Genomic DNA, 27581 nt, shown 5'->3' on the forward strand with positions numbered 1-27581 from the left:
TATTACAAATCTATTAGCAAATATGTGTGGTACTAAAGAGTACTGGTTTCGACGTCATGGAGATGTACGTTGTATGATCAGAAACCTTGGTCCACCCACTTGGTTTGTTACATTAAGTTGTGCAGAATATGCATGGGAAGATTTACATGATTTCCTATGCATATCAAATAAAAACAAAACAAACATAGATATACTAACACCTGGAGAACTTTGTTCTTTGGATCCTGTTAATGTTTCAAGGTATTTTCACCATCGCTTCATTGTTATGCTACATTTTATTTGTAATCAAACTCCTCCCCTTGGAGAAGTGCAACACTTCTTTTGGAGAAAAGAATACCTAGCCAGAGGAGCACCACATATCCACATACTTTTATGGATTAAAGATGCTCCTAAATTTGATCAAGACAGTGATGCCACTGTTTTACAGTTTATTGAAAAATATGTCACTTGTGAAATTCCATCAGAAGCCACAAATAGTGATCTTCATGCACAAATTTAACAATTTCAAAGACACAAATGTGGAAAATATTGTCGTCGCAAATACAAAAACAAAGGGAAATACTACACCAAATGCCGATTTGGTTTCCCTCGACCAGTTACAAATACAGGTCAAGTGAACAACCTCATGTCTTCAGTTAGACATAGTGTTAAAGGTAAGTCACCTAAAAATACATATTACATAAAAAGAAAAGAAGAAGAAAAATATATCAATGATTATAATGCAATCATTGCCCACTTATGGAATGCAAACATAGATGTGCAGTACATTGCAGACAATTCTACTGCAGTAGCACGATATGTCACAGCATACTTAACTAAAGCAGAAAAGACAGAGCTCCAAGACCTCTGGAATGACCTGTCATCAGATAAAACAGTATCTCAGAAATTATACAGCTTGGGCATAAAAATGCTCACCCATAGAGAATGTGGATCATATGAAGCAGCTGATCGTTTAACTGGTACTGCATTGTATGGTAAATCTGAAAATATAGTATGGCTAAGTCTTGGTCCAGCTAAATCTAGAAAAAGAGTTCTAAAATCATATGAAGATATAGAAACAATAGCCAAACATGATCCCAACAGCCAAGACATTTTAAAAAACAATTTATTGGACACGTACTACCCAAACAGAAGTAATACTTTGGAAAACATGTGTCTATACCACATAGCCCAAAACTACACATACAAAAATAATATGAAACCTGATGAAAAAAAAGGTAAATATAGAGTGACAAACTGTGAAGGCAGCTTAGTTAAACTCACTAAACCAAATTTAATTAATCAGATCAAATTGTCATTAAAGACTCCTCAACATAAAGCAGTATATTACATGTCCCTGCTACAACCCTTCAAACCATGGAGAAAAGAAGAACAATTACTAGATAACTATGACTCATATGAGGATGCTTTCAAAGCAAATGAAAGCATTATAACTGATGTAAACTTTACACAGTACAAAACAATGTTGCAAAATGAACAGCAACACGAAGAAGAACTCCAAGCCCAACTAGATAAGGACATTCCTGACAGTAGTCAACCTTCTGTAACAGGAAGCCAAGAACCACTGGGAGAACCACTAATAATAAATGAGGCAGAATTAGCTATGATAGAAGTAGAAAACAGCATGTGTCAGTATGAAGATAAGGAAGACTTAACTATACTAAAAATCAAACCTAAACAATGAGCAACGTAGCATTTTTCAAGAAGTAACAAAACAAATTGTACATGGTGTAAAACATGAAAATAAAGAATGTTCCTGCCATAATTATAAACCTATACTACTGTACGTCAGTGGTGAAGCTGGTTCCGGCAAAACATTCCTAATCAAAATCATTAGTAAGTTCCTTCAACAATTGACAAACAACAAACTGTCAGCTGAATAGTATTCTAAATATAAACTGTTAGAATACTCCAAAAGCTATCTAACTGCTCAAAGATTCTACAACAACTAATCAGATAAATGAATACCACTGCCCCCACAGGTTTAGCTGCCTAAAACATAGGTGGTGTTACATTACACCGATTACTACTATTACCAGTAGAACACCAGAACAAATTAGACTATTACAAACTTTCTGCAGAAGCTGCAATGGAATTACGCAGAGTATTGAAACAAATGAAAATGCTACTAATAGATGAAGTGAGCATGGTCTCCAACCTGATGTTAGCTTTGATTCACCTCAGATTACAAGAAGTACTCAAAACAGACAATAAAGAGCTCTTTGCAGGAAAACACATTATTGTTTTTGGAGATCTGCTTCAATTAACACCAGTAAAAGGTGAGCCTATTTTTAAAACATTAGGACACAACCTCTGCCGTAAAACTGTTGGCAGCATTGGAAATGTCAACCTTTGGCAACATTTCCAATACAGAGAATTAACAGAAAACATGCGGCAATCTGCAGATCTCACTTATGCCAACATTTTAAAAGGTATCAGAGTTGGTATACTTTCTAAAGAAGCAGAAGCAATATTGAAAACCCAGCACATTAATGCATTTTATGGCGATAATGCATGTGCTACAGATGTTATGGAACAATTAGCCCACAAAAATGTCAATTGTATGGCCTTAATGCCAACTCTTGCAAGCTGTTTCAAATTCAATGAAATCATGCTAAGTAAAGAAATGCAACCAATCATGGAAATTAGCGCCATAGACAAACTAGATGTACATGGTATGACACTACCCATGTGTGACCAAGCCACAACAAGACTAAATAGTTTAGAAAAATCAATCTCAAACACAGCAGGCTTAGAAAAGATATTAAAATTATCCTTAAATTGCAGAGCAATGCTTAAACGTAACCTTGACGTGGACCAAGGACTAGTTAATGGAGCACTGGGTACAGTTGTTGGCTTTCAAACATACCCACGCGACAACAAAATTCAGTTTGTCAATATACTCTTTGACAAACTTTCAGAAGTAAAAAGGATAGGACACTCAACAGCTAGATTCCTTCTCTTCAAAGATATGTATGTACGCAGAGAACAATTTTCTATAACTCTTGCATACGCAGTCACGATTCATAAATCACAAGGTCTTAGCCTAGACAAAGCAATGATAGATATTGGTAACACAGTCTTTAAAGAAGGCATGAGCTATGTAGCACTATCACGCTTACGTAAACTTGACGGTCTATTTCTAATCAACTTTGATGCAAGTAAAATAAACGCTGATATTCCCTGCATTTTAGAATACAATAGACTTCGCTCACTATACACCCCCCACCTAAACACATATTCTGTTCCACAAAAAGTAAAACGTTATAAAAGAAAAATAAATCAAACACAAATGCAACAGGATGTCACTGCAAATCCTCCAAAGAGAGTAAAAGAAACTAATACTTCATCAAGTACCACAAGCAAAAAAGAATCAATTAGGGAAAGTAAACCAGGTACTTCTTTAAAGAAGGAAGACAAACTCCAAAAAAAGTAGTTAGATACAGATCTACCTGGACCATTTAAATTCTCAAATATAGTTGGTGTAAGTTGCTACGCAAATGTAGCAATGAATATTCTATTTCAATTACCACCAATTGTTGACAACATTTACTTACACAGTACTGACTCATTGTGTTTGCAAATGTTAGTACTTCACAGAAATGCAGCAAATAATCCTGACAACACGCATAGTGTTTATGGAATAAGACAACAATTGGACTACTGTGCTGGAATGGTGAAATTCACTATAAATTCACAGGAAGATCCACATGAATTTCTAATATACTTACTACAAGTACTGGAAAACAAAAACATACCTATAAATGAAATCTTTCAGATTTCATACATGTGGAAACATACATGTACTCTCTGCAACAATGTGACACAAGAAGAAATCCCCAATGAACGCTTCATATATATATCAATACCAAATTGTGAATCCATTCCATTTCAGCGACTTGTACAAAATGCAAACCATGGTAGATTATGCTCTACCTGCAATTCAGATAATCGCTCCACGTTAGTAATACAAACACATAGTAAATACATAATACTAATGCTTCTACGTTACAATGCAGATGGTACCAAAAACAACTGCAAGCTGACTGGATTCACACATGGTCAAATATCACTTGGCAAGAAAACCTTCACAGCAATAGGTATAATCTACCATGCAGGAGCCACAACCAATTCAGGGCACTACACTGCATATATAAAAAAGAAATGTGGATGGTTTAAATGTAATGATAGTACCATTACTCTAAAGCAGATATTACCAGGAAATCTTACAAACGCTTATTTGATGTTCTTAAAAGCAAAATTTGATAACTAAATTGTATTTAAACCCTAAGTAAACTTGTGTTAAAAAAATATAAACTGTTAGAATACTCCAAAAGCTATCTAACTGCTCAAAGATTCTACAACAAATAATCAGATAAATGAATACCACTAAATTAGACCAAAAAAATACACAGTTAGAATACGCCAATTGGTATCTAACTGTCCCAAAATTTAACAATATCCAAATAGATAAATCAATACCACTAAAATATATCAAAAAATAGACAGTTAGAATACGCCAATTGGTATCTGACTGCTCCAAAATTTTATAATATCAAAACAAATAAATAATATGTTACTGCTCCAAAAAAATACAACAAGCCAAAGTATAAAGCATTAGCCAGAAACAACAAGTGAACACTGAAAACAAAGAAACAAATAAACTGTAGCATAACAGAAAAAGTTTTTTTTTTAACCCAACATGGATTTCTCCCACAGACCCAATGATGTTAGCAATAAATACAGAAACTGAGCAAATTGCACAGTACTCTATGTAATCTACTAAATATGAGGGTCCAAAAAAGTATATATATATATATTGATTATACAATGTAATAAGTCATTACAAAATACTAATACTAACATGCTATTTTCTTTTATCACAGAAATTAACAAGAAATACATGTACTCCGGTTACTAGACCAAACATTAAGTATACAATAATAAGCAGCATATCACATCCATAGTATCTAATACCTTTGTTCCTTATACATTTGTTTTTCACCCAAAGTTATAAGTAAATATGAATGTGATATGCTGCGGTGGTTGTTGCCAGGGCATAGAGTCTTGGGTGCATGGCCAAATGGCCATGCACCCAAGACTCTATGCCCTGGCAACAACCACCGCAGCATATCACAGCCGTAGAGTCAAACATTTCAACTATGGTCTATGGAAACTTTTAATGTCCGCGGACATTATGAGTGTTCTTAGAACACTTTCAACTTGCCAGCGAACTATACGGACAGCGTTTTCAGGACACCCCTACGAACATTTCAGAACAAAGCGATAGTACTTAGAACACTTTCAACTTGACAACGAACAATACGGACAGTGTCCTCAGGACACCCCCATTTTGTTTATTTGCGAACATTTCAGGACACTGCGAGTGTTCTTAGAACACATTCAACTTGCCAGCGAACAATACGGACTACGCCTTCAGGACACCCCCTACGAACATTCCAGGACACCGCGAGTGTTCTTAGAAACATCTTCAGAACACCCCCATTTTGTTTATTTGCGAACATTTCAAGACACCGCGAGCGTTCTTAGAACACATTCAACTTGACAGAGAACAATACGGACAGCGTCCTCAGGACACCCCCTACTAACATTCCCCGGACACTGCGAGTGTTCTTAGAAGCGTCTTCAGAACACCACCATCTTGTTTATTTGCGAACATTTCAGGACACCGCGAGTGTTCTTAGAACACATTCAACTTGACAACGAACAATACGGACAGTGTCCTCAGAACACCCTCATTTCGTTTATTTGCGATTATTTCAGGACACCATGAGTGTTCTAAGAACACATTCAACTTGACAGAGAACAATACGGACAACGTCCTCAGGACACCCCCATTTTGTTTATTTGCGAACATTGCAGGACTGTCATGATCACTGCTTCCAAGGAGTCAGGACCAGCCCAACGTCCTTGGAAGCAGGCCCCTAACCCTAATCCTAGGCACCAGCCGGTCCCCACGGGGACCTTTTGGACCTTGTCCTGGCGCCGGTGGCACCAGGCTCATCAGAATCATCGGTCCCGGCACTGGGAGCGCCGGGCTCATAATATGTGTGCAGATGCTTGGGTGGACTTACCTGCAGCAGACCATGCTGCTTACTTACCAGCCTCTTAGAAGTCCTCTGTGAACAGGAACTACTTTCTTACCTGGGTGGGGCAAGCTCCACTCCCTGGATTCAGCACTGGAAAGCTTCTGGAACTGGAACTCTTTTCTTACCTAGAAAACGCCTCATCACTCAAGGCTATTTAAACCACACCCGATAGACGAAACGTGCTTCGCGTTATTCTGCATCTGCAGCAGAACGCTCACCGAGTCTGTTCCAGCCTTTCTTCTTACGATCCCGAATCTGCAAGAATCATACTCACCATTCCTGCATCCTGAATCTGCAAGAAGCATACTCACCATTCCTGCATCCAGTCGACAGCAGCACCTGCAGAGACAAGAAACAGCAGGTTAGCAAGGCAGCCTTAACTCGCAGTGCTACTCACCTGATCCATCGGCTGCGGTCATTTTCGGCACGCTGCACCTCCGCCTGCGAAGACAAAAGCATTGTCACTACTTACCGGCACTCCGTGAATTCTGGATATCTTCACACTGCATCGCCGCCTGCGGAGATAAAAGCATTGTATCTACTTGCGGACATTCCGCGGACTCCGGCGCTGCAAACCAACTTCTGAAAAACAAAAGAAGAGACATTAGACAGGTATTTACTTACGCCCATCGCGCTCTTCGCAATAGAACGCCTGCTCTTCAGCACGAACTACGCTGCAAGGAAAAGACAGTTAGAGCGCTTGCATTTACTCACGCATTTCCAGGCGCTTCACTCCATCTTCCTCAAGAGTCCTGCAAGACAAAAGGGAGAAAAGCATTATACGAAGTCCTGTTCAATGTTAACGTGCCTTGCACCTAAAGACTATAAAGACTAAAAAGGTGTCTGGAAACTCACCGCTCGTGCAGTTAACTACGGTAACGGTCTTCTGAGTCCAAGAGGCCTACGTTTCACCAGTGAAGGAACTGGCAACAGCGCCCTGCACCAGACGCAGATGGAGAGCCCAGCATTCACCTATCTAAGATGAGCACGTTGACCTGGGGGCTCTACGGAGAGGGAGAGAGCGGAAGAGGGACATTGAACAACCCAGACCATTAACCCCCATATTCTTTCACCTGCAGAAACCTCACCCTACGAGTTCGACACACAGTGCGAAGAGGTTCGACCCCAGAAGCCCATCGGGTTCTGCACATCACCTTTCGAGTCACAGACACCTTCCTGCCAAGATCAGCACCTCCGTGGGAATCAGGTGAGCGTTACAGAACGCGAAGCCCACCGCAAAACTCCTACCCAGGCGCAATGGAAACCTCAGACACTGATCACTTAGCCCAGTTGCTCGAGGAATTAAGAGCAGAAGTACATGCAGCTCGTCAGGAAACAAGCTCTCTAAGAAGAGAACTGATAATTTCCAAGGAGCGAACAGAGGACCTCGCTAGGCAATTGCTACAAACGCAGGCAGGACAGACACCCCTGCCCGCTCCAGGAGGAAGCTATCCTTCTGCATCATCTGTAAATCCAGTGCAAATCAATCTACCTGGTAATGTGCCCTTGGCTCCGCCCGAACATTTTTCTGGTGACCCAAAGAAATTTGCAGTGTTCCTCAACCAGTGCCGCTTACATTTCTTATGTCGACCAGCTGCATTCCCAACAGACCAGACCAAAGTGGCTTTCGTGCTTTCTTATCTCAGTGGCAGCGCCGCAGATTGGTCGATCCCTTTAGTCACCCAGGATGATCCGGTTTTACATGATTTCCAGGCCTTCCAGTCCAGCATGGAGAAACTGTTTGCAAGACATGCACAAGGGCAGGCCTTGGACAATGAACTTCTTTCATTACGACAGGGTAATCAAGACCTCTTGACCTATATAGCCTCATTCAACAGACTCATAGTGGAAACTCAATGGCCCGAGGATAAGAGAATAACGCTTTTCTACAGAGGTCTGCGTGGAGAGCTCAAGGATGTGTTAGCTCAAGTTGTGAACCCTCCACAAGAATGTTCGGACTATATTGACTTAGTCGTCCAATTGGACCACAGATTACAGAACAGGAAGGCTGATCGTTCTAAATTTGATACCCGAGTGTTTTCTAAACCACAGACTTCTACTAAGGGAGCTGACAATGTGGAACCCATGCAAATAGGGGGGATGAAAGGTCCTTTAACCCAAAAGGAGCGGGAAAGAAGAAGACAGCTGCAATTATGCCTCTATTGCGGGAACTCGGGGCACTTTATTCGAGACTGTCCAGTGAAACCAGCTAAGAAGGCTGTAGGAGCCGCAGATTCCAGTACCTCAAGTTCCGAGCAGGGAAACGACCTAGCCCGGCAAGTGTAGAGGTCCTCTTGCCGAGCGTTAAGATCTGTCCCGTGACCTCGCATTTCGTGGTGCCCATGGTCCTCATTAATCCTGCACGTCCGGATCGTTTGCATGCAATTGAAGCTTACATCGACAGCGGAGCAATCGGCAATTATGTGGACTGTGAAATGGCATCAAGGATGAATCTACCCCTTGTCCCTAAGGCAGTAAAAGACGTCATTACTACAGTGGATGGCACGGAAATAGCCTCCCAACCAGTAACGCACGCCACCCAAGAAGTGACGCTAGTGAGCCAAGATGGACACCGGGAGAAAATCGTGTCGATGTGATCAAGGCCCCTCAGTTCCAGATCATTCTGGGAATCCCTTGGTTAGAGAAGCACAATCCTCAGATCAACTGGCGAGCAAAGACGGTTCAGTTTCCAGAATGTTTTACCACTTGTTATCCTCGGCCTGAAGTTTCAGTGGCGGCGATCTCTTCAGAGGTTCCCACATTACCTCCCGACTACCAAGAATTCCAAGATGTCTTTCGGAAGGATCAAGCTAACACCCTGCCTCCTCATAGGTCTTACGACTGTCAAATAGACCTGATACACGGAACAACTCCTCCTTGCAGTAGGATTTATGCCCTCACCGAGCCAGAGAATCTTCACCTCAGGCAATATCTGGACCAAATCCTAGCTAACGGGTTTATCCGTCCTTCTAAATCTCCAGCTTCCTCGGCTTTGTTCTTCGTTCTGAAAAAGGAAGGAGACCTTAGAACTTGTATAGATTACCGCGCCCTGAATCAAATCACTGTTAAAAACAGATACACGTTACCTTTGATCCCTGAACTCCTGGACCAAGTCAAAGAAGCATGCATATATACAAAGTTGGATCTCAGAGGAGCCTACCACTTGGTACGAATAAAAGAAGGCGATGAGTGGAAGACGGCCTTTCGCACCAAGTATGGGCTATTCGAATATCAAGTGATGCCCTTTGGACTTTGTAACGCTCCTGCCGCTTTCCAGTATTTTATGAACGATGTCCTTAGAGAACTCATAGATGTGTGTGTTGTTGTCTACATTGATGACATCCTTGTCTATTCATCATCTGAAGAGGAACATCAGAAACACGTTAAAAAGGTTCTCGAGAGACAACGTCAACATAACCTTTTTGCCAAGCTTGAAAAATGCGTTTTCAACGTAACTGAAGTTGAGTTCTTGGGGTTCATATTGTCACCTAATGGGGTTCATATGGATTCAAAGAAGGTCGATGCAATCATCAAGTGGCCATCACCAACCTCGGTAAAAGGAGTTCAAAGCATGTTAGGCTTCGCTAACTTTTACCGCAGATTCATTCCTGAATTCTCTCGGATAGTCCAGCCCATCACCGCTTTGTTAAAGAAGAACAAACGTTTTGAATGGTCTACTGAAGCAGAACAAGCTTTTCAGGACTTAAAAGCTAAATTCATTTCTGCTCCAGTTCTAAAACATCCTCGCCCAGAACTCCCCTACATCGTGGAAACGGATGCTTCTAGTCTTGCTATGGGGGCAGTGTTATCACAAAGAGATCCGGTCACACACCAATTACATCCAGTAGCCTTTTGGTCCCGCAAATTCTCGGCTTCCGAGATCAACTATTCAATTACAGACAAGGAACTTTTAGCTATCAGATCGGCCTTTAAAGCCTGGCGGCATTATCTTTTGGGAGCCAGACACACAGTCACCGTAATGACTGATCACCGCAATCTACACTATCTGAAGACGGCCAAAGCTCAGTCTTCCAGACAGCTTCGTTGGGCTCTGTTTCTGGCTGAGTTTGACTTTATAATTACTTATCGACCCGGCAGTAAAAACGGAAAAGCAGATGCCCTCTCTCGGATGGGAGTAGATGAACATTTGACCAATCCAGAACCAATACCCATAATCCTAGAACAAAGGCTTTTGGGGTTGGTCAGCGCTCAATCCTTTGAAGACATCAAGACTACAGTCAAGTCACTCCTAACTCCGGCCGATTTGCAGGACTGGCAATTAAAGGGAAAAGAATTCTCAGTGGATCAAGACCTACCATATTTCCAAGGACGATTGTACTTGCCCTGTGAGAAAATACAAAAACAAGTAATTTCCGGTTATCATGACTCTCTAATGGAGGGTCACCCTGGCATTACCAAAACCATGGAAAAGATCAAGAGACATTTCTGGTGGCCATCATGGAAGAAGGATATTAGAGACTTTGTAATCTCCTGCGGTGTGTGTGCCCAGAATAAAAGTCAGAAGGAGAAACCAGCCGGCCGTTTACACCCTCTGGATATTCCTCCCTGTCCATGGCATACCCTGTCCATGGATTTCATCACGGACTTACCTCCATGCTCAGGGTATAATACCATTTTAGTAATCGTGGATCTATTCTCCAAGATGGCTCACTTCATTCCCCTGAAAGGCCTACCTTCGGCTTCGGTATTGGCTCGAGAATTCTTAGAAAACATCGTTCGGTTACACGGTTTTCCCTCGGTTTTAATCTCCGATAGGGGAAGTCAATTCATCTCCCACTTTTGGCGAAGTTGCTGTTGTCTAGCCCAAATTGATGTAAGACTTTCAACCAGTCACCATCCCCAAACTGACGGACAAACCGAGAGGACAAATCAGACTCTAGAGCAATATCTGCGTTGCATGCTCCAACAAACTGAAAACCCTTGGAAGGATATTCTTTGGATCGCTGAATACGGTTACAACAATTCGACTCATTCTGGAACCGGGAAGACTCCCTTCTTCCTATTATACGGACATCATCCTAGAACCTCTAATCTGGATCCTCCCCAAGAATTCGAAACACCTGCTGTGGATCATTTGCACTCTGAGATTACTCGTGCTTTTAAAGAAGCCACTGCCCATCTGCAAAGAGCTAAAGCTCAAGTCAAAAAGGGAGCAGATCGACACCGTAAAGAGGCCCCTCACTACGCAGTAGGAGATCAGGTCTGGTTATCCACTAAGCACCTGCCTCTAAAAGGACCCCGCACCTTCAACCCGAGATACCTTGGACCTTACCCCATCTCTACCATAGTTAATCCGGTGGCGGTCAAATTGGAATTACCTGCGCATATGAAAATATATCCAGTATTCCATGTCTCCTTATTAAAACCAGTACAACCAGAAACCCGATTGGCTGAACTCCCAGAACCTGTTTTGGTAGACGGAGAACTCGAATTCGAAGTAAAGTACATTCTAGACTCCAAGATCTCCAAATCTAAGTTATATTATCTGGTTGATTGGAAAGGATACGGCCCCCAGGAAAGGTCTTGGGAACCCTCAGAATATGTCCACACACCTCGTCTGGTCAAGAGATTCCATCTGAATCACCCCGACAAGCCAAAACCCCTGGAGAAGACACGCTTAGGAGGGGCCTTGAGGGGGGGTACTGTCATGATCACTGCTTCCAAGGAGCCAGGACCAGCCCAACGTCCTTGGAAGCAGGCCCCTAACCCTAATCCTAGGCACCAGCCGGTCCCCACGGGGACCTTTTGGACCTTGTCCTGGCGCCGGTGGCACCAGGCTCATCAGAATCATTGGTCCCGGCACTGGAAGCACCGGGCTCATAATATGTGTGCAGATGCTTGGGTGGACTTACCTGCAGCAGACCATGCTGCTTACTTACCAGCCTCTTAGAAGTCCTCTGTGAACAGGAACTACTTTCTTACCTGGGTGGGGCAAGCTCCACTCCCTGGATTTAGCACTGGAAAGCTTCTGGAACTGGAACTCTTTTCTTACCTAGGCGGGGCAGTGGAGGAAGACGCCTCATCACTCCAAGGCTATTTAAACCACACCCGATAGACGAAACGTGCTTCGCGTTATTCTGCATCTGCAGCAGAACGCTCACCGAGTCTGTTCCAGCCTTTCTTCTTACGATCCCGAATCTGCAAGAATCATACTCACCATTCTTGCATCCTGAATCTGCAAGAAGCATACTCACCATTCCTGCATCCAGTCGACAGCAGCACCTGCAGAGACAAGAAACAGCAGGTTAGCAAGGCAGCCTTAGCTCGCAGTGCTACTCACCTGATCCATCGGCTGCGGTCATTTTCGGCACGCTGCACCTCCGCCTGCGAAGACAAAAGCATTGTCACTACTTACCAGCACTCCGTGAATTCTGGATTTCTTCACACTGCATCGCCGCCTGCGGAGATAAAAGCATTGTATCTACTTACGGACATTCCGCGGACTCCGGCGCTGCAAACCAACTTCTGAAAAACAAAAGAAGAGACATTAGACAGGTATTTACTTACGCCCATCGCGCTCTTCGCAATAGAACGCCTGCTCTTCAGCACGAACTACGCTGCAAGGAAAAGACAGTTAGAGCGCTTGCATTTACTCACGCATTTCCAGGCGCTTCACTCCATCTTCCTCAAGAGTCCTGCAAGACAAAAGGGAGAAAAGCATTATACGAAGTCCTGTTCAATGTTAACGTGCCTTGCACCTAAAGACTATAAAGACTAAAAAGGTGTCTGGAAACTCACCGCTTGTGCAGTTAACGACGGTAACGGTCTTCTGAGTCCAAGAGGCCTATGTTTCACCAGTGAAGGAACTGGCAACAGCGCCCTGCACCATACGCAGATCGAGATCCCAGCATTCACCTATCTAAGGTGAGCACGTTGACCTGGGGGCTCTACGGAGAGGGAGAGAGAGGAAGAGGGACATTGAACAACCCAGACCATTAACCCCCATATTCTTTCACCTGCAGAAACCTCACCCTACGAGTTCGATACACAGTGCGAAGAGGTTCGACCCCAGAATCCCATCGGGTTCTGCACATCACCTTTCGAGTCACAGACACCTTCCTGCCAAGATCAGCGCCTCCGTGGGAATCAGGTGAGCGTTACAAGGACACTGCGAGTGTTCTTAGAACACATTCAACTTGCCAGTGAACAATACGGGCTACGCCTTCAGGACACCCCCTACGAACATTCCAGGACACCGGGAGTGTTCTTAGAAACGTCTTCAGAACACCCCCATTTTGTTTATTTGCGAACATTTCAGGACACCGCGAGTGTTCTTAGAACACATTCAACTTGACAGAGAACAATACGGACAGCGTCTTCAGGACACCCCCTACGAACATTCCCCGGACACTGCGAGTGTTCTTAGAAGCGTCGTCAGAACACCACCATCTTGTTTATTTGCGAACATTTCAGGACACCGCAAGTGTTCTTAGAACACATTCAACTTGACAGAGAACAATACGTACAGCGTCCTCAGGACACCCCCATTTTGTTTATTTGCGAACATTTCAGGACTGCACAAGTGTTCTTAGAACACATTCAACTTGTAAGCCACAGCCTCCATTCATATTTGCGAACATTTCAGGACACAGCGAGTGTTCGACAACGTCTTCAGAACACCCACATTTTGTTTATTTGCGAACATTTCAGGACACTGCGAGTGTTCTTAGAACACATTCAACTTGCCAGCGAACAATACGGACTACGCCTTCAGGAGACCCCCTACGAACATTCCAGGACACCCGAGTGTTCTTAGAAACGTCTTCAGAACACCCCCATTTTGTTTATTTGCGAACATTTCAGGACACCGCGAGCGTTCTTAGAACACATTCAACTTGACAGAGAACAATACGGACAGCGTCCTCAGGACACCCCCTACGAACATTCCCCGGACACCGCGAGTGTTCTTAGAAGCGTCTTCAGAACACCACCATCTTGTTTATTTGCGAACATTTCAGGACACCGCGAGTGTTCTTAGAACACATTCAACTTGACAACGAACAATACGGACAGTGTCCTCAGAACACCCCCATTTCGTTTATTTGCGATTATTTCAGGACACCATGAGTGTTCTAAGAACACATTCAACTTGACAGAGAACAATACGGACAGCGTCCTCAGGACACCCCCATTTCGTTTATTTGCGAACATTTCAGGACACTGCGAGTGTTCTTAGAACACATTCAACTTGCCAGCGAACAATACGGACTAGGCCTTCAGGACACCCCCTACGAACATTCCAGGACACCAGGAGTGTTCTTAGAAACGTCTTCAGAACACCCCCATTTTGTTTGTTTGCGAACATTTCAGGACACCGCAAGTGTTCTTAGAACACATTCAACTTGACAGAGAACAATACGGACAGCGTCTTCAGGACACCTCCTACGAACATTCCCCGGACACCGCGAGTGTTCTTAGAAGCGTCGTCAGAACACCACCATCTTGTTTATTTGCAAACATTTCAGGACACCGCAAGTGTTCTTAGAACACATTGAACTTGACAGAGAACAATACGTACAGCGTCCTCAGGACACCCCCATTTTGTTTATTTGCGAACATTTCAGGACACCGGAAGTGTTCTTAGAACACATTCAACTTGTAAGCCACAGCCCCCATTCATATTTGTGAACATTTCAGGACACAGCGAGTGTTCGACAACGTCTTCAGAACACTCCCATTTTGTTTATTTGCGAGCATTTCAGGACACTGCGAGTGTTCTTACAACACATTCAACTTGCCAGCGAACAATACGGACTACGCCTTCAGGACAACCCCTACGAACATTCCAGGACACCCGAGTGTTCTTAGAAACGTCTTCAGAACACCCCCATTTTGTTTATTTGCGAACATTTCAGGACACCGCGAGCGTTCTTAGAACACATTCAACTTGAGAGAGAACAATACGGACAGCGTCCTCAGGACACCCCCTACGAACATCCCCCGGACACCGCGAGTGTTCTTAGAAGCGTCTTCAGAACAACACCATCTTGTTTATTTGCGAACATTTCAGGACACCGCAAGTGTTCTTAGAACACATTCAACTTGACAACGAACAATACGGACAGTGTCCTCAGAACACCCCCATTTCGTTTATTTGCGATTATTTCAGGACACCATGAGTGTTCTAAGAACACATTCAGCTTGACAGAGAACAATACGGACAGCGTCCTCAGGACACCCCCATTTTGTTTATTTGCGAACATTGCAGGACACGGCGAGTGTTCTTAGAACACATTCAACTTGACAGAGAACAATACGGACAGCGTCTTCAGGACACCCCCTACGAACATTCCCCGGACACCGCGAGTGTTCTTAGAAGTGTCGTCAGAACACCACCATCTTGTTTATTTGCGAACATTTCAGGACACCGCAAGTGTTCTTAGAACACATTCAACTTGTAAGCCATAGCCCCCATTCATATTTGCGAACATTTCAGGACACAGCGAGTGTTCGACAACGTCTTCAGAAAACCCCCATTTTGTGTATTTGTGAACATTTCAGGACACCGCGAGTGTTCTTAGAACATATTCAACTTGACAGAGAACAATACGTACAGCGTCCTCAGGACACCCCCATTTTGTTTATTTGCGAACATTTCAGGACACCGCAAGTGTTCTTAGAACACATTCAACTTGTAAGCCATAGCCCCCATTCATATTTGCGAACATTTCAGGACACAGTGAGTGTTCGACAACGTCTTCAGAACACCCCCATTTTGTGTATTTGTGAACATTTCAGGACACTGCAAGTGTTCTTAGAACATATTCAACTTGACAACGAACAATATGGACAGCGTCCTCAGGACACCCCCATTTTGTTTATTTGCGAACATTTCAGGACACTGCGAGTGTTCTTAGAACAGTTTCAGTTTGCCAGTGAACAATACGGACTACGTCTTCAGGACACCCCCTACGAACATTCCAGGACACCGAGAGTGTTCTTAGAAACGTCTTCAGAACACCCCCATTTTGTTTATTTGTGAACATTTCAGGACACCGCGAGTGTTCTTAGAACACATTCAACTTGACAGAGAACAATACGGACAGCGTCTTCAGGACACCCCCTACGAACATTCCCCGGACACCGCGAGTGTTCTTAGAAGCGTCTTCAGAACACCACCATCTTGTTTATTTGCGAACATTTCAGGACACCGCGAGTGTTCTTAGAACACATTCAACTTGACAGAGAACAATACGGACAGCGTCCTCAGGACACCCCCATTTTGTTTATTTGCGAACATTTCAGGACACCGCGAGTGTTCTTAGACCACATTCAACTTGTCAGCCACAACCCCCAATCATATTTGCGAACATTTCAGGACACAGCGAGTGTTCGACAACGTCTTCAGAACAGCCCGGTTTTGTGTATTTGCGAACATTTCAGGACACCGCGAGTGTTCTTAGAACATATTCAACTTGACAACGAACAATACGGACAGCGTCCTCAGGACACCCCCATTTTGTTTATTTGCGAACATTTCAGGACACTGCAAGTGTTCTTAGAACAGTTTCAGTTTGCTTGCAAACAAAACGGACACATATCGAGTCCTCAGAACACCCCCCATTTAGTTTATTTAGAACATTTCAGAACACCCGTGATGTCCGCAGACAAATCGAACACAAAAAGAAAGTCTAACACATAAAAAACACAACTTTCATCCTATCTCATACACTCCCACCCTCCCCAAACACTCCTACACACCAACACACTCTATTAAATACACATTTTGTACAAAGTTTTACCACACTGTCCGCGGACGACCGCGAATCCAAGATGGCGGGCGCTACCGAAAATCTGACGGGCTTCACGCTCCACGCCGTCCAATCAGCGAACACGTTGCATGTCCGCGAACATCACGCAAGCCGATTGGCCAATCAGGACACTGTCCGCGAAGCAAACAGGGAAGTGTGTTCGCGGACCGAACACAGATATCACAATTTTTTTTTGCCTTCTTTTTGGTCATTTTAAAAAAAAACTACTGGACGGATTTTCACCAAATTTGCAAAAGCACGCTTTCGGGACCAAGCCACTGCTCCTGGTCCAAATTTGGTGAAAATCCGTCCAGCGGTTTGGGCTGTAGACGTGAGCAAATTCTTTTTTCCATTCAATCTATGGGAAAAAAATGTTTTGGGTCCCCCCCCTATAACTTTGCCCCCCCTGGACTAATCCTCACCAAACTTTGCAAAAAAAAATTCAGAGTGACCCAAATACTTTTTTTGCAAAGTTTGGTGAGGATCCGTCCAGGGAGAGCGAAGTTATAAGCCGCCCAAAAAGTGCTCTTCCTATGGAAACAGCAACTTAACCATAACTACATGGCCACTACCGTGGCCATGTAATATATATATATATATATATATATATATATATATATATATATTTATTTGGATGGGTGTTACAGGATCAAAACACATATTTCTGGACGGCTCAAAGATGTGGAAGTAGGACCAACACTTATCATCAAAGTATCCAATGCTCGGGATAGGTAGATCGTTTTGAAAGTGGCTAAGGTGAAGGGGTCTCTGGAATACCAAAAGTCTTTGAAAATCTATCAGAATAGCTATCTCTTCTTCCGAGTCTGTTCTGACTTGCCAGAGGTGAAAAGGCATGAATGCTATGACCTGTTAAGTTGAGGATTTCATGGACAGTAAAGAAATACATCTTCTGGGACTTGAAGAGAGCTGAGAAACTACAGAAATTGATCCCTTGGATAAGGGCTGAACCAATAAAATGATTCCTGTCATTGATTTTTAGCATACAAAAAAGGTGATGGCTGGAAGGTTTATAATCAATCTTATCCTCTGGCATAGAACTGGGAAACCCTCAAACCCCCGTTCTTCAGCCTACCAAACTATTACAGAAAGGAGAACGTGATTTTGAGCATTAAATAGGAATGAGGATTTTTAGTCACTTTGTTTATACAGTCCGTATCCAAGCAAACACTGTTTACTATCGTGCTGTGCCTTTAGAGGTATATGGTAAATTATTTTAGTTAGTTGTAGCAATATCAAAGGTAGACTTGTGGATGTGGTATTATGTACCAAGGGCTTATGCCAGAAAGGGGGTTGTCTTAATCAGCATACTTACTGAGTTTCCTAAGTTCTATGCCATTGTGATGGGGTGCTGGGTTCCAGATTGATCCTTATGTTACCAAATGATGGCTAAATCAGAACTACACCTAATTATGAACTTCAAATTTGTACTGCAATCACTGTTCTCTCAGGAATGTATAGTAGGGCTTGCAATTTACAAGAATAGATGCAACTATTACAAGATTAGTCTTAAATTGGCAATTGGAAGTAGAAGACTCCATACCTCATTGTGTGTGCAAAATGGTGAGAGGGGTTCTGTATGTAAACTTAGTTTCACACATTTTATTCTTCTTAATGTCTTGTTGTTACATATTTCTCCAGTGAAGCCTCCTCTGCATGGACTTATGTTTTAACAACCCCCTGAAGGTAAGAACTGTGTGTATTCTGCCAGGTCTGGATTTAGGAGGGTTGGCTGGTCCCAAGTAAGTGGCGCTCAGGTCAGGTTGGTCCTACACTTCTTGCCACCATACTGGCACTGGTGACTGCAGGGACTAGAATCCCTTTGAACTGATGAATGAAGTAGTGCTACCCCTCTCAATTTATAGATGTGACACTGAAGCAGTCCCCCAGGGTTCTATGCTCTCCTCCTGGCTCTTTAACATCTACCTTGCTCTGCTTGCATGCCTCATCTCCTTCTTCTCTGCCAACTTCCAGTGTTACACAGATGACCCACCGCTCTTTTTTAAAATCGCTGCCAACCCTCTTGCACCCCCCATCATCCCTGACTGCCTATCTTCAATCCAGTCCTGGTGCACCGCCAATGATCTCTGCCTCAACGCCTGTTAAACTGAGATCCTTCCCATCGGGACCCCTGCTCCCACCTTCTTCCCTTCACTCTGGCTTTCCTCTTTTAGCTCTCCCCCTGTGCCCTCTTCTGAAGACAGAAACCTTGGAGTCATTTTAGACTCCTCTCTCTCCTTCATCCCTCACACATCCCTCACAAAGACATTGCCAAGAAGTCCCACTTTCTGCTCTTCCTTCTCAAAGGAATTCTCCCTTTTCTCACTTTCCCCTAGAGGCTCACTGTGACCCAAGCCCTGGTTCTCTCTAGGCTTGACTATTGCAATACCCTCCTCTTGAATCTACCATCTTCCACTCTTTGCGCCCTACAGCTAATACAGAATAGGGCAGCGAGACTTATCCTTGGCCATCTCTCCTTCACTAAAAAGTCTTCACTGGCTCCTGGTTGCTGCACGGATTATATTCAAATCCATCTGCATCATCCACAAGGCAGTCTGGGCCCGGGGAGCACAGTATCTTCAACATTATCAGTTGGGTCGCTCCTATGCAACAGCCTCCCCCTCCCTCTGTGGCTTGAGCAGGATCTTGTTAAATTCTGGAAGCTCCCTATGATCAAGCTTGACTATCCCTGTCCCTTCGTCCCTGTGGTTGGTGTGCCCTCACTTCCCTCTCCTGAAAAAAAATCCCCAAAAAAGGTTCCTTTAGGAGCCACCTTCAACAGTTAAAAAATAGAAGTGGTAAAAAAAAGTCTTTGGCCCCTGTCCAGCCTGCATAGTCCACGGAGAGCGCAGTAGTCTGCAGACTTATAAAAAATTCAAGGAGTGGGACAATTGAAATCATTTTAATTTTTTTGCGTTCAAAAAGGGTGGCTGTTAAAAGAACCTTTTTTGGTGTTTTTGGCATATATATGTATATATATATAAATGTGTTAGCTGGACTGTTTCTTCCGCAGTCATTGAGAAGCACGCCCCCGTTTGGAAAAATTCTCTGGAAAATTAGAATTGTAATAGCTGCTCTTTGTTCAATAATACTGTGCAACATCACAGCTGATAAATAAAAAACACACACATTGTGGCTCTCCCACAGTGTATGGCCCAAACCTGACAAAGTTTACGCATTTCACGGTATCCTTACTGCTTGGTCACAACAAATAACCCCCATACTGGTGTGGTTTAAAATATCTCATGTGACATAGAATTAGTCAGAGAAGGAGGACTATTCCATGTGTATTAGTAAAACATGGTATTTGTAAGACAAGGTGTCGGCCATCTTTGAGTGAGTCAGCCTCTATTTCCAAACTCTATTCTATCTTCATTAGCTCATTAAAGCCTATATCATTGAAAATACGGTATGTGGAAGTGAAGCCCTAGTCAGGAATGCGCACAACTGGATTTTCATGAAAGGAAGTAAAGTAAAATTGTGGTTGAGCTGCTGTCGTGTAGGTAGTGAGATGATCTGCCACTATCACCTTGAAGTATATCAAATTATTGTGAATTACTATCTACACAGGCTGCGCTTGGTAACCAACGTAAAGCCACTGATGTGCAAAATTTAAACAAGAATGATGGGGAATTAATCACAGAGATATTCTACTGGTTTATTAGTAACAAAGAGCAAAGTTGTTCATTCACAGGTAAAGTGTAACACATCAATTGTGTTGAATGAGTCTGAACTTGGATGAATTACACAGAGCAATTTATATGCAATCAATAAAACACCCACAATTTATATGCAATTGCGCAGCATATTTGTTGAGTACTTCAAAAACCAAAACTTGAATGAATCACATTGTTTGAGATAGGCTTATTCGCCAAAACACACACAATTTATATGCAATTGCGCAGCGTATTTCACATTAAAGAAAAGCCAAGAATTTGCCAAAACATGCCAACACGTGTTTCAACCAAAGAGGTCGTCCTCAGGGCATACAAATGTAGTTTACCATTTGCATTAATCTATAATTGGCTTTTCTTTAATGTGAAATACGCTGCGCAATTGCATATAAATTGTGTGTGTTTTATTGATTGCATATAAATTGCTCTGTGTAATTCATCCAAGTTCAGACTCATTCAACACAATTGATGTGTTACACTTTACCTGTGAATGAACAACTTTGCTCTTTGTTACTAATAAACCAGTAGAATATCTCTGTGATTAATTCCCCATCATTCTTGTTTAAATTTTGCACATCAGTGGCTTTACGTTGGTTACCAAGCGCAGCCTGTGTAGATAGTAATTCACAATAATTTGATATACTTCAAGGTGATAGTGGCAGATCATCTCACTACCTACACGACAGCAGCTCAACCACAATTTTACTTTACTTCCTTTCATGAAAATCCAGTTGTGCGCATTCCTGACTAGGGCTTCACTTCCACATACCGTATTTTCAGTTTCATTTGCCCTGTGGACTGCTGCACTGTTTCCAAATTTAGGAAAATAACTTGCATTGTTTTTCATTATGACAGACTACCTTAAAAACAGAGAAGAGGACAGTGCTGCCCTCTTTGCACCTAGGGGCTCAGATACTAATCCCTTTAAGTCTAGACCTAATGTATCAGAAACGCTTATTCAGAAATTTATTAAATTAGAAAGATTATGCAAGAAAGAAATCAACAAGTATTGGGAACAAGTATCACTCAAAAACTATATACAGCAAGACATTATACCGAGAGGATTAAGAATTTTAATTTTCCCCGACTTCGTACATAAAGATGATCAGGATCTGGCAGCTGACTGGGAAAGTAATATCACAGCCAGCTCGGAGAATATGATGAAAATTTTGGTCATACATGCTGAACGCGAGCATACTCGAGTACTTAAAGAAATTGACAAACTAAAAATTGAAATCACAGAAATGAGTAACCCAGAAAGTTCAAAGGTTAAAAACTATGCCAAAATGAATGAGATTTTAGTCGAATATCAAGATGAAATCAAGTTACGTAAATTCAGGAAATTTTATAGAGATGAAAAGGACTATCTAAATGATAGAGTATACACCTATCAACCTAAATATGATGGGGACCAATCACAAATAGTCACGCCTACAGCGTCACCCGTCACATCTGACACAGACTCAGAAATTGAAACCACTACTAACCCTAACATTGAGGGAGAACAGATTAATGCAGAAGGGTCTCGTCATTTCAGACGAGGCTTTCTGGCAGAAATTAAAAGATATAAGAAAGGTAACCAATCTACCTATAACTCTCAAAATAAACAAGTCCGATTCTTTAAAAATGTCCCTTTAGGACGCAAAAATCTACCTACTCCAACAACCTCAGAGGAGGAAGAGGAAGAGGAGCAAGGAGGAGAGGACGAGAAAGATACAAACAAAAGACTCACCAGATCCAGTTTCAAGAAAACCAAACCGAAATCTATACTAAAAGTCTAGTCATCAATTTGTCTGATAAACACCTCTCATCACTACAACAATCTGTACTTAATCATGGGCTTTCATTTGCACCGTATGCTACATCTGATATGACTGAACTTCAAATTGACCTTTACAAATTTTCAAGAAAACTCAAACTTAAAAAATTCTTTCATAATAAAGTCGAAATGTATAGACCTTTAGAGCAACTCCCAGCCACCAGTTCTAAAAGTATTCAAGAAATAGAAAATATACACTTACTTTCCAACCTCATGGAAGAGGGATCTAAAACTGTCAGTGATATTCAAGTAGAACTCGGCATTCATCAACGAAATATGGATATTAAGGAACATAAGAATAGATCGAAATTCATGCCACCTATTGCTGGAGACAATGTCATTGATATCTTTTACAAGGCAATCACCAAGGAAATTCATAAACACCTAGATGGATTTCAACAAAATTGTTGCAGCAGGAAACAGAATCTTACCAAGTTGGAAAGACAGGCACTACAAGATTTATGTGAAGACAGCTCAATCATTATTAAAGAGGCTGACAAAGGAGGCAACATTGTCATTCTGAATAAATCAGATTACATTAAAATGTCAATGGAACATTTAACCACGCCTGGATGTTATGAGAAACTTATTACTAACCCCACATTACTAACTTCACAAGAATTACAAACTTTACTTCAGTTTTGGTATCACCAAGGACTACTTTCAGATGATGAAAAAGCGTTTTTATCGATTTCCAAACCACTTATGCCAACAATTTATTTTTTACCCAAGGTCCACAAGCCGTTTCTCACTCTCCCAACAGTTCGACCAATCATGAGTGGCCAGGGAGGAGCTACCGAAGCACTCGCTGACTATATAGACAGTAGTATTAAACATTTGGTACCGGAAATCCCAGCATATATTAAAGACACAACACATACGTTGCAAATATTACAAGGGACTATCTGGAAACCCACATACTATTTAGTGACTCTAGATGTGGAAGCCCTCTATACTTCAATTCAACACCAACTGGCCCTGGATACGATTGATTTTAGCTTCAGAACCTACTCTGCTTCACACTATACACATGTACAGATGATTAAAAGTTTTTTGGAATTTACACTTACACACAATCAGTTCCTTTTCAATGGTGACTATTACTCGCAAATTAAAGGGATTGCGATGGGGGCGAAATATGCGCCCTCTTTGGCCAACCTATTCATGGCCTACTTTGAGGAAAAATATATTTTTCAGAACAATCCGTTCAAGCACAACATTATCAGGTGGAAAAGGTATATTGATGATGTCCTGGCGATTTGGGAAGGCAGTAAAGAAGATTTTGCAGCATTTATGCTTTACCTTAATGATAACACCTTTGATATTAAGTTTACAGGACATATGGATGCAGCAGAAATTACTTTTTTAGATCTTAAGATTAACATTGTGTCAAACAACATCGAAACCTGCACCTTTAGGAAAGAAACTGCAGTAAACTCTATACTGCATGCAACTAGTAGCCATAGACAAAGTGTTATCCAAAATATTCCCAGAGGTGAAATGTTAAGAGCGAAAAGAAATTGCAGCCAGGATGAAATGTTTCAAATAGAATGTAAGTCAATTGGACACAGATTTCGGGAAAGAGGGTATCCAATTCAACTAATCAGGAAAACTACTGATGCGGTCAAGAAAATACCGAGACCACAATTGCTGATAAATAAGACAAAAGTGTCCAGCGAACAATATCCTAAGCATGTCAACTTCATCACAAAATATTCAAGTGACCACAAATTCATACAGTATATACTGAAAAAACATTGGCATATTTTACACCTAGATTCTGATTTGATATCGTATATTACTGATCGACCCAGTATTATCTTTACCAAGGCAAAGACTTTGAGGAAGATCCTCAGTCCCTCTTTCCTTAAACCTGACCCAATTGGACAGGCAAATTGGCTTACTACAAGCACAAAGCCAGCAGGCTTTTACAAGTGCGGGACATGCAATTTTTGCCATCATGCTTTAGCACCTACAAAAATCTTTAGCTGCCATAATGGACTTCAAACCAAAATATTTGACTTTATTAATTGTCGTACAAAATTTGTTATCTATGGTATCTTATGTGTATGTCAGAAAATGTATATTGGCAGCACGATCAGAGAAGTCCGTTTCAGGATTCGAGAACACCTCAACAATCTTAGTAGCCAGGATATTAGACTTCCTTTAGCTTCCCATTGGCAGAAGCATCATCAACTGGATAATATTAAAGACATCAAATTCATTGGACTCAAACACATCCAACAACATCCGAGAGGTGGTAACAGAGAATTGACCCTACGACAACAGGAAGCAAGAATGATTTGTAAATTACGTTGCCTGTCACTTGGTTTGAACCAAGACCATGAATTGAATGTGTTTCTATAATTTGTACGAATTTAATGCTAAAAAACAGACAATCAAACCCATGCAAACCGATACAGCTTACCGACTATGCCCGAGGCATTTATATTCAGCCTAGTGACCCCACTCTGTGAGAAGTCACTGTTTATATTTGTCCCAACAGCCCAACCGGCAGTTATTTGCATGTCTGCACGCTGATTCGAGCGCACCACATTTATTTTGATTTCTTAATTGAGGTTGATATTTAGCACCAACTATCCAATATCCGCACCTAACATAGGATTAGAATTAGTACGGATTATTTCAGTTTTCTTTTTGTTGATGTCAAAGCTGTACACAGTATTAACATCAAAATATCTATATGTAATTAAGTCGCTGCAAAAATATTGCCGTAAATGAATGAGCTTCCGCATAGGAAGCTTTCCTCAAATGTCTGTTTTATGCATTTCCGGCTTGTAAGGAGTATCCAAGCAACAGGGTCAGATGACTACATCACCTGACCTAACCCGGGAAGGTTACTATAGTAACCCCCGGATTGTGCCGATGCCTTCAGTATTGAGAAACAACCGGCCATTGAGCACATCAACTTTTGGAGCGTATGCCGGTAAGCCAGTTCTACGCCCTAACGATACCAAACGAAAAGCTTATGCAGCACGTTCCTTATAACAAGTGTTTAAATACGTTGTCATATCCATGTTACAGATTACGGCCGAATTTAAAGGCAAGGCACGCTAAAAACGTGCGTTACATTTCAATTATACTGCAACAGCGGCATATCAGTCGAACGACAACTACCTCTTGATTGCAAGACTGGTAATTATAGTTTCCATACTTTTCACAAATTAGATGTTAAACTTACTAGCAATGCAGACTTTTGAACTAAAATATGTGTCATATTATACCAAGTCTTTATAACTTACAGACCCTGTCCAGTCAAGCATGTAGAAATCACTAAATCTCTCAACTACTGAAAGTTGAATCAAGTATTAGGAAACCTCAATCATATTTAAGGTATGGATAGATTCATTTATCCCTATTTTAGGAAATAGAACAATCAATTGTATATATTATCTCTAACGGTATGTTTTTATTTCTTTCTATTTCTCCTTTCTCTCCTGTTTTTTCTTGTTTTTTGACCCACTACCTCTGACGTTGGTTGTTTCGATTTCAAGCCAAGGTTCAATAATTATAGATTAATGCAAATGGTAAACTACATTTGTATGCCCTGAGGACGACCTCTTTGGTTGAAACACGTGTTGGCATGTTTTGGCAAATTCTTGGCTTTTCTTTAATGTGAAATACGCTGCGCAATTGCATATAAATTGTGTGTGTTTTGGCGAATAAGCCTATCTCAAACAATGTGATTCATTCAAGTTTTGGTTTTTGAAGTACTCAACAAATATGCTGCGCAATTGCATATAAATTGTGGGTGTTTTATTGATTGCATATAAATTGCTCTGTGTAATTCATCCAAGTTCAGACTCATTCAACACAATTGATGTGTTACACTTTACCTGTGAATGAACAACTTTGCTCTTTGTTACTAATAAACCAGTAGAATATCTCTGTGACTAATTCCCCATCATTCTTGTTTAAATTTTGCACATCAGTGGCTTTACGTTGGTTACCAAGCGCAGCCTGTGTAGATAGTAATTCACAATAATTTGAAAGCCTATATCATGCCCATATTTATCGCCCATGCCATGTCTCTGCTTTGGCATGTAGTAACTCTCATTCAACCATGTATTTATGATATATATTACATTCAGTTATTCAAGGTTGGACGTCACTGGTCCTTTACTGATCACATTGTACAATTCTATATACAAGTCATGTAAGCTTTATGTTGTTTTTTAGAAATACATTATTTGAAAACACATTATTTATAAACATCATACGGTCATATAAAGTGCATAGTGCAGGAGTTGGAAAAAAGTAACAGAATAGAGAATATTACTTTTGATGTTTGACCTTTTGTGTGATGCCATCACAGACAATGCATCACGCTCATCACATTGTTCAGTGACATACATATGAGGCAACCAATTTCAGCATCTCTAAATATTCAAATCTCCAGGTATGTCTCTAGCATTAAGTGCATAGTGCTAGCAACAAATCTATAATGCATAGTGCATCTGGATGTCTCAAGCCTAATGTTTGACATTTTGTTCAATTTAATTGCAAACAATGCATAATATATATATTGGTTTTACAAAACATTTCACTGAATTTAATTATTTGTTCTCACTTTCACAAAAACTGCTTCAAAGCATCTTGAAGTTTTTCCAAAAAAGTCTGGCTACCCACATCAGTTATATGGACCCTATCTCGCCGAAAAATGTTGGCCCTATCAAATTTAACGTTCTCATTATGAAATGATGTCATGCCAGCATCTCGAACAAAAGCACACACAGCTTCATTGACGCTGCACCTCGTCTTTTCCATTTGTGGACCAAATGAACTGGAATGCATCCACATCGATCTCTGGGCAAAGCGTGATTTTATTTCTTCGAATTAGGAACATTTCCTTCAACTTTGCCAATGTCTCCTTCATTGCAAACTGCAATGAAATTCCAGTCACATTCCACAAACTTTTCCCTCCACAATGAACAATAATAATGTTCGGATGTTTAATTCAACCATATTTTCAGAACATGGGAGCAGTTTCATCCACTTCATGCCTCGCACTCCATACCAAAACAATTCTAATCCAGGAAATCCAAGATTGTGGGCTATTCCACAATGCTCAGAATACACCTTCAATCAATGGACCCATGAGTCCCCCAAAATCCAAACACTCTACCTGCTGAAAGACATTGCCATGGCCATTTTCAATCCTCTTACA

The 27581-nt window shown here is 41.6% G+C and overlaps 1 protein-coding gene across 2 annotated transcripts; it reads left to right on the plus strand.

Moving 5' to 3' along the window:
- Positions 1 to 22444: 22444 nt before the first annotated feature.
- On the plus strand, positions 22445 to 25747 carry LOC138510303 (uncharacterized). 2 transcript variants are annotated; one of them, XM_069625840.1, is made up of 2 exons: positions 22445 to 25549; positions 25659 to 25747. In XM_069625840.1, exon 1 carries the CDS (start codon positions 22445 to 22447, stop codon positions 24758 to 24760), a length of 2316 nt encoding a protein of 771 aa, XP_069481941.1. In that variant the 3' UTR covers positions 24761 to 25549; positions 25659 to 25747. The 2 variants fall into 2 exon arrangements, with proteins under 2 accessions (XP_069481941.1, XP_069481942.1); XM_069625841.1 differs by having other exon boundaries at positions 22445 to 25340; positions 25439 to 25741.
- Positions 25748 to 27581: the final 1834 nt, after the last annotated feature.

This window comes from Ambystoma mexicanum, chromosome 6p, assembly GCF_040938575.1.
Source record: "Ambystoma mexicanum isolate Mex_15411 chromosome 6p, UKY_AmexF1_1, whole genome shotgun sequence".
NCBI lineage: Eukaryota > Metazoa > Chordata > Amphibia > Caudata > Ambystomatidae > Ambystoma > Ambystoma mexicanum.

Bases quoted from the DNA above. Each gene is read 5' to 3' on its own strand.
- LOC138510303 (XM_069625840.1), top strand. From the start codon at position 22,445: ATGACTGAACTTCAAATTGACCTTTACAAATTTTCAAGAAAACTCAAA.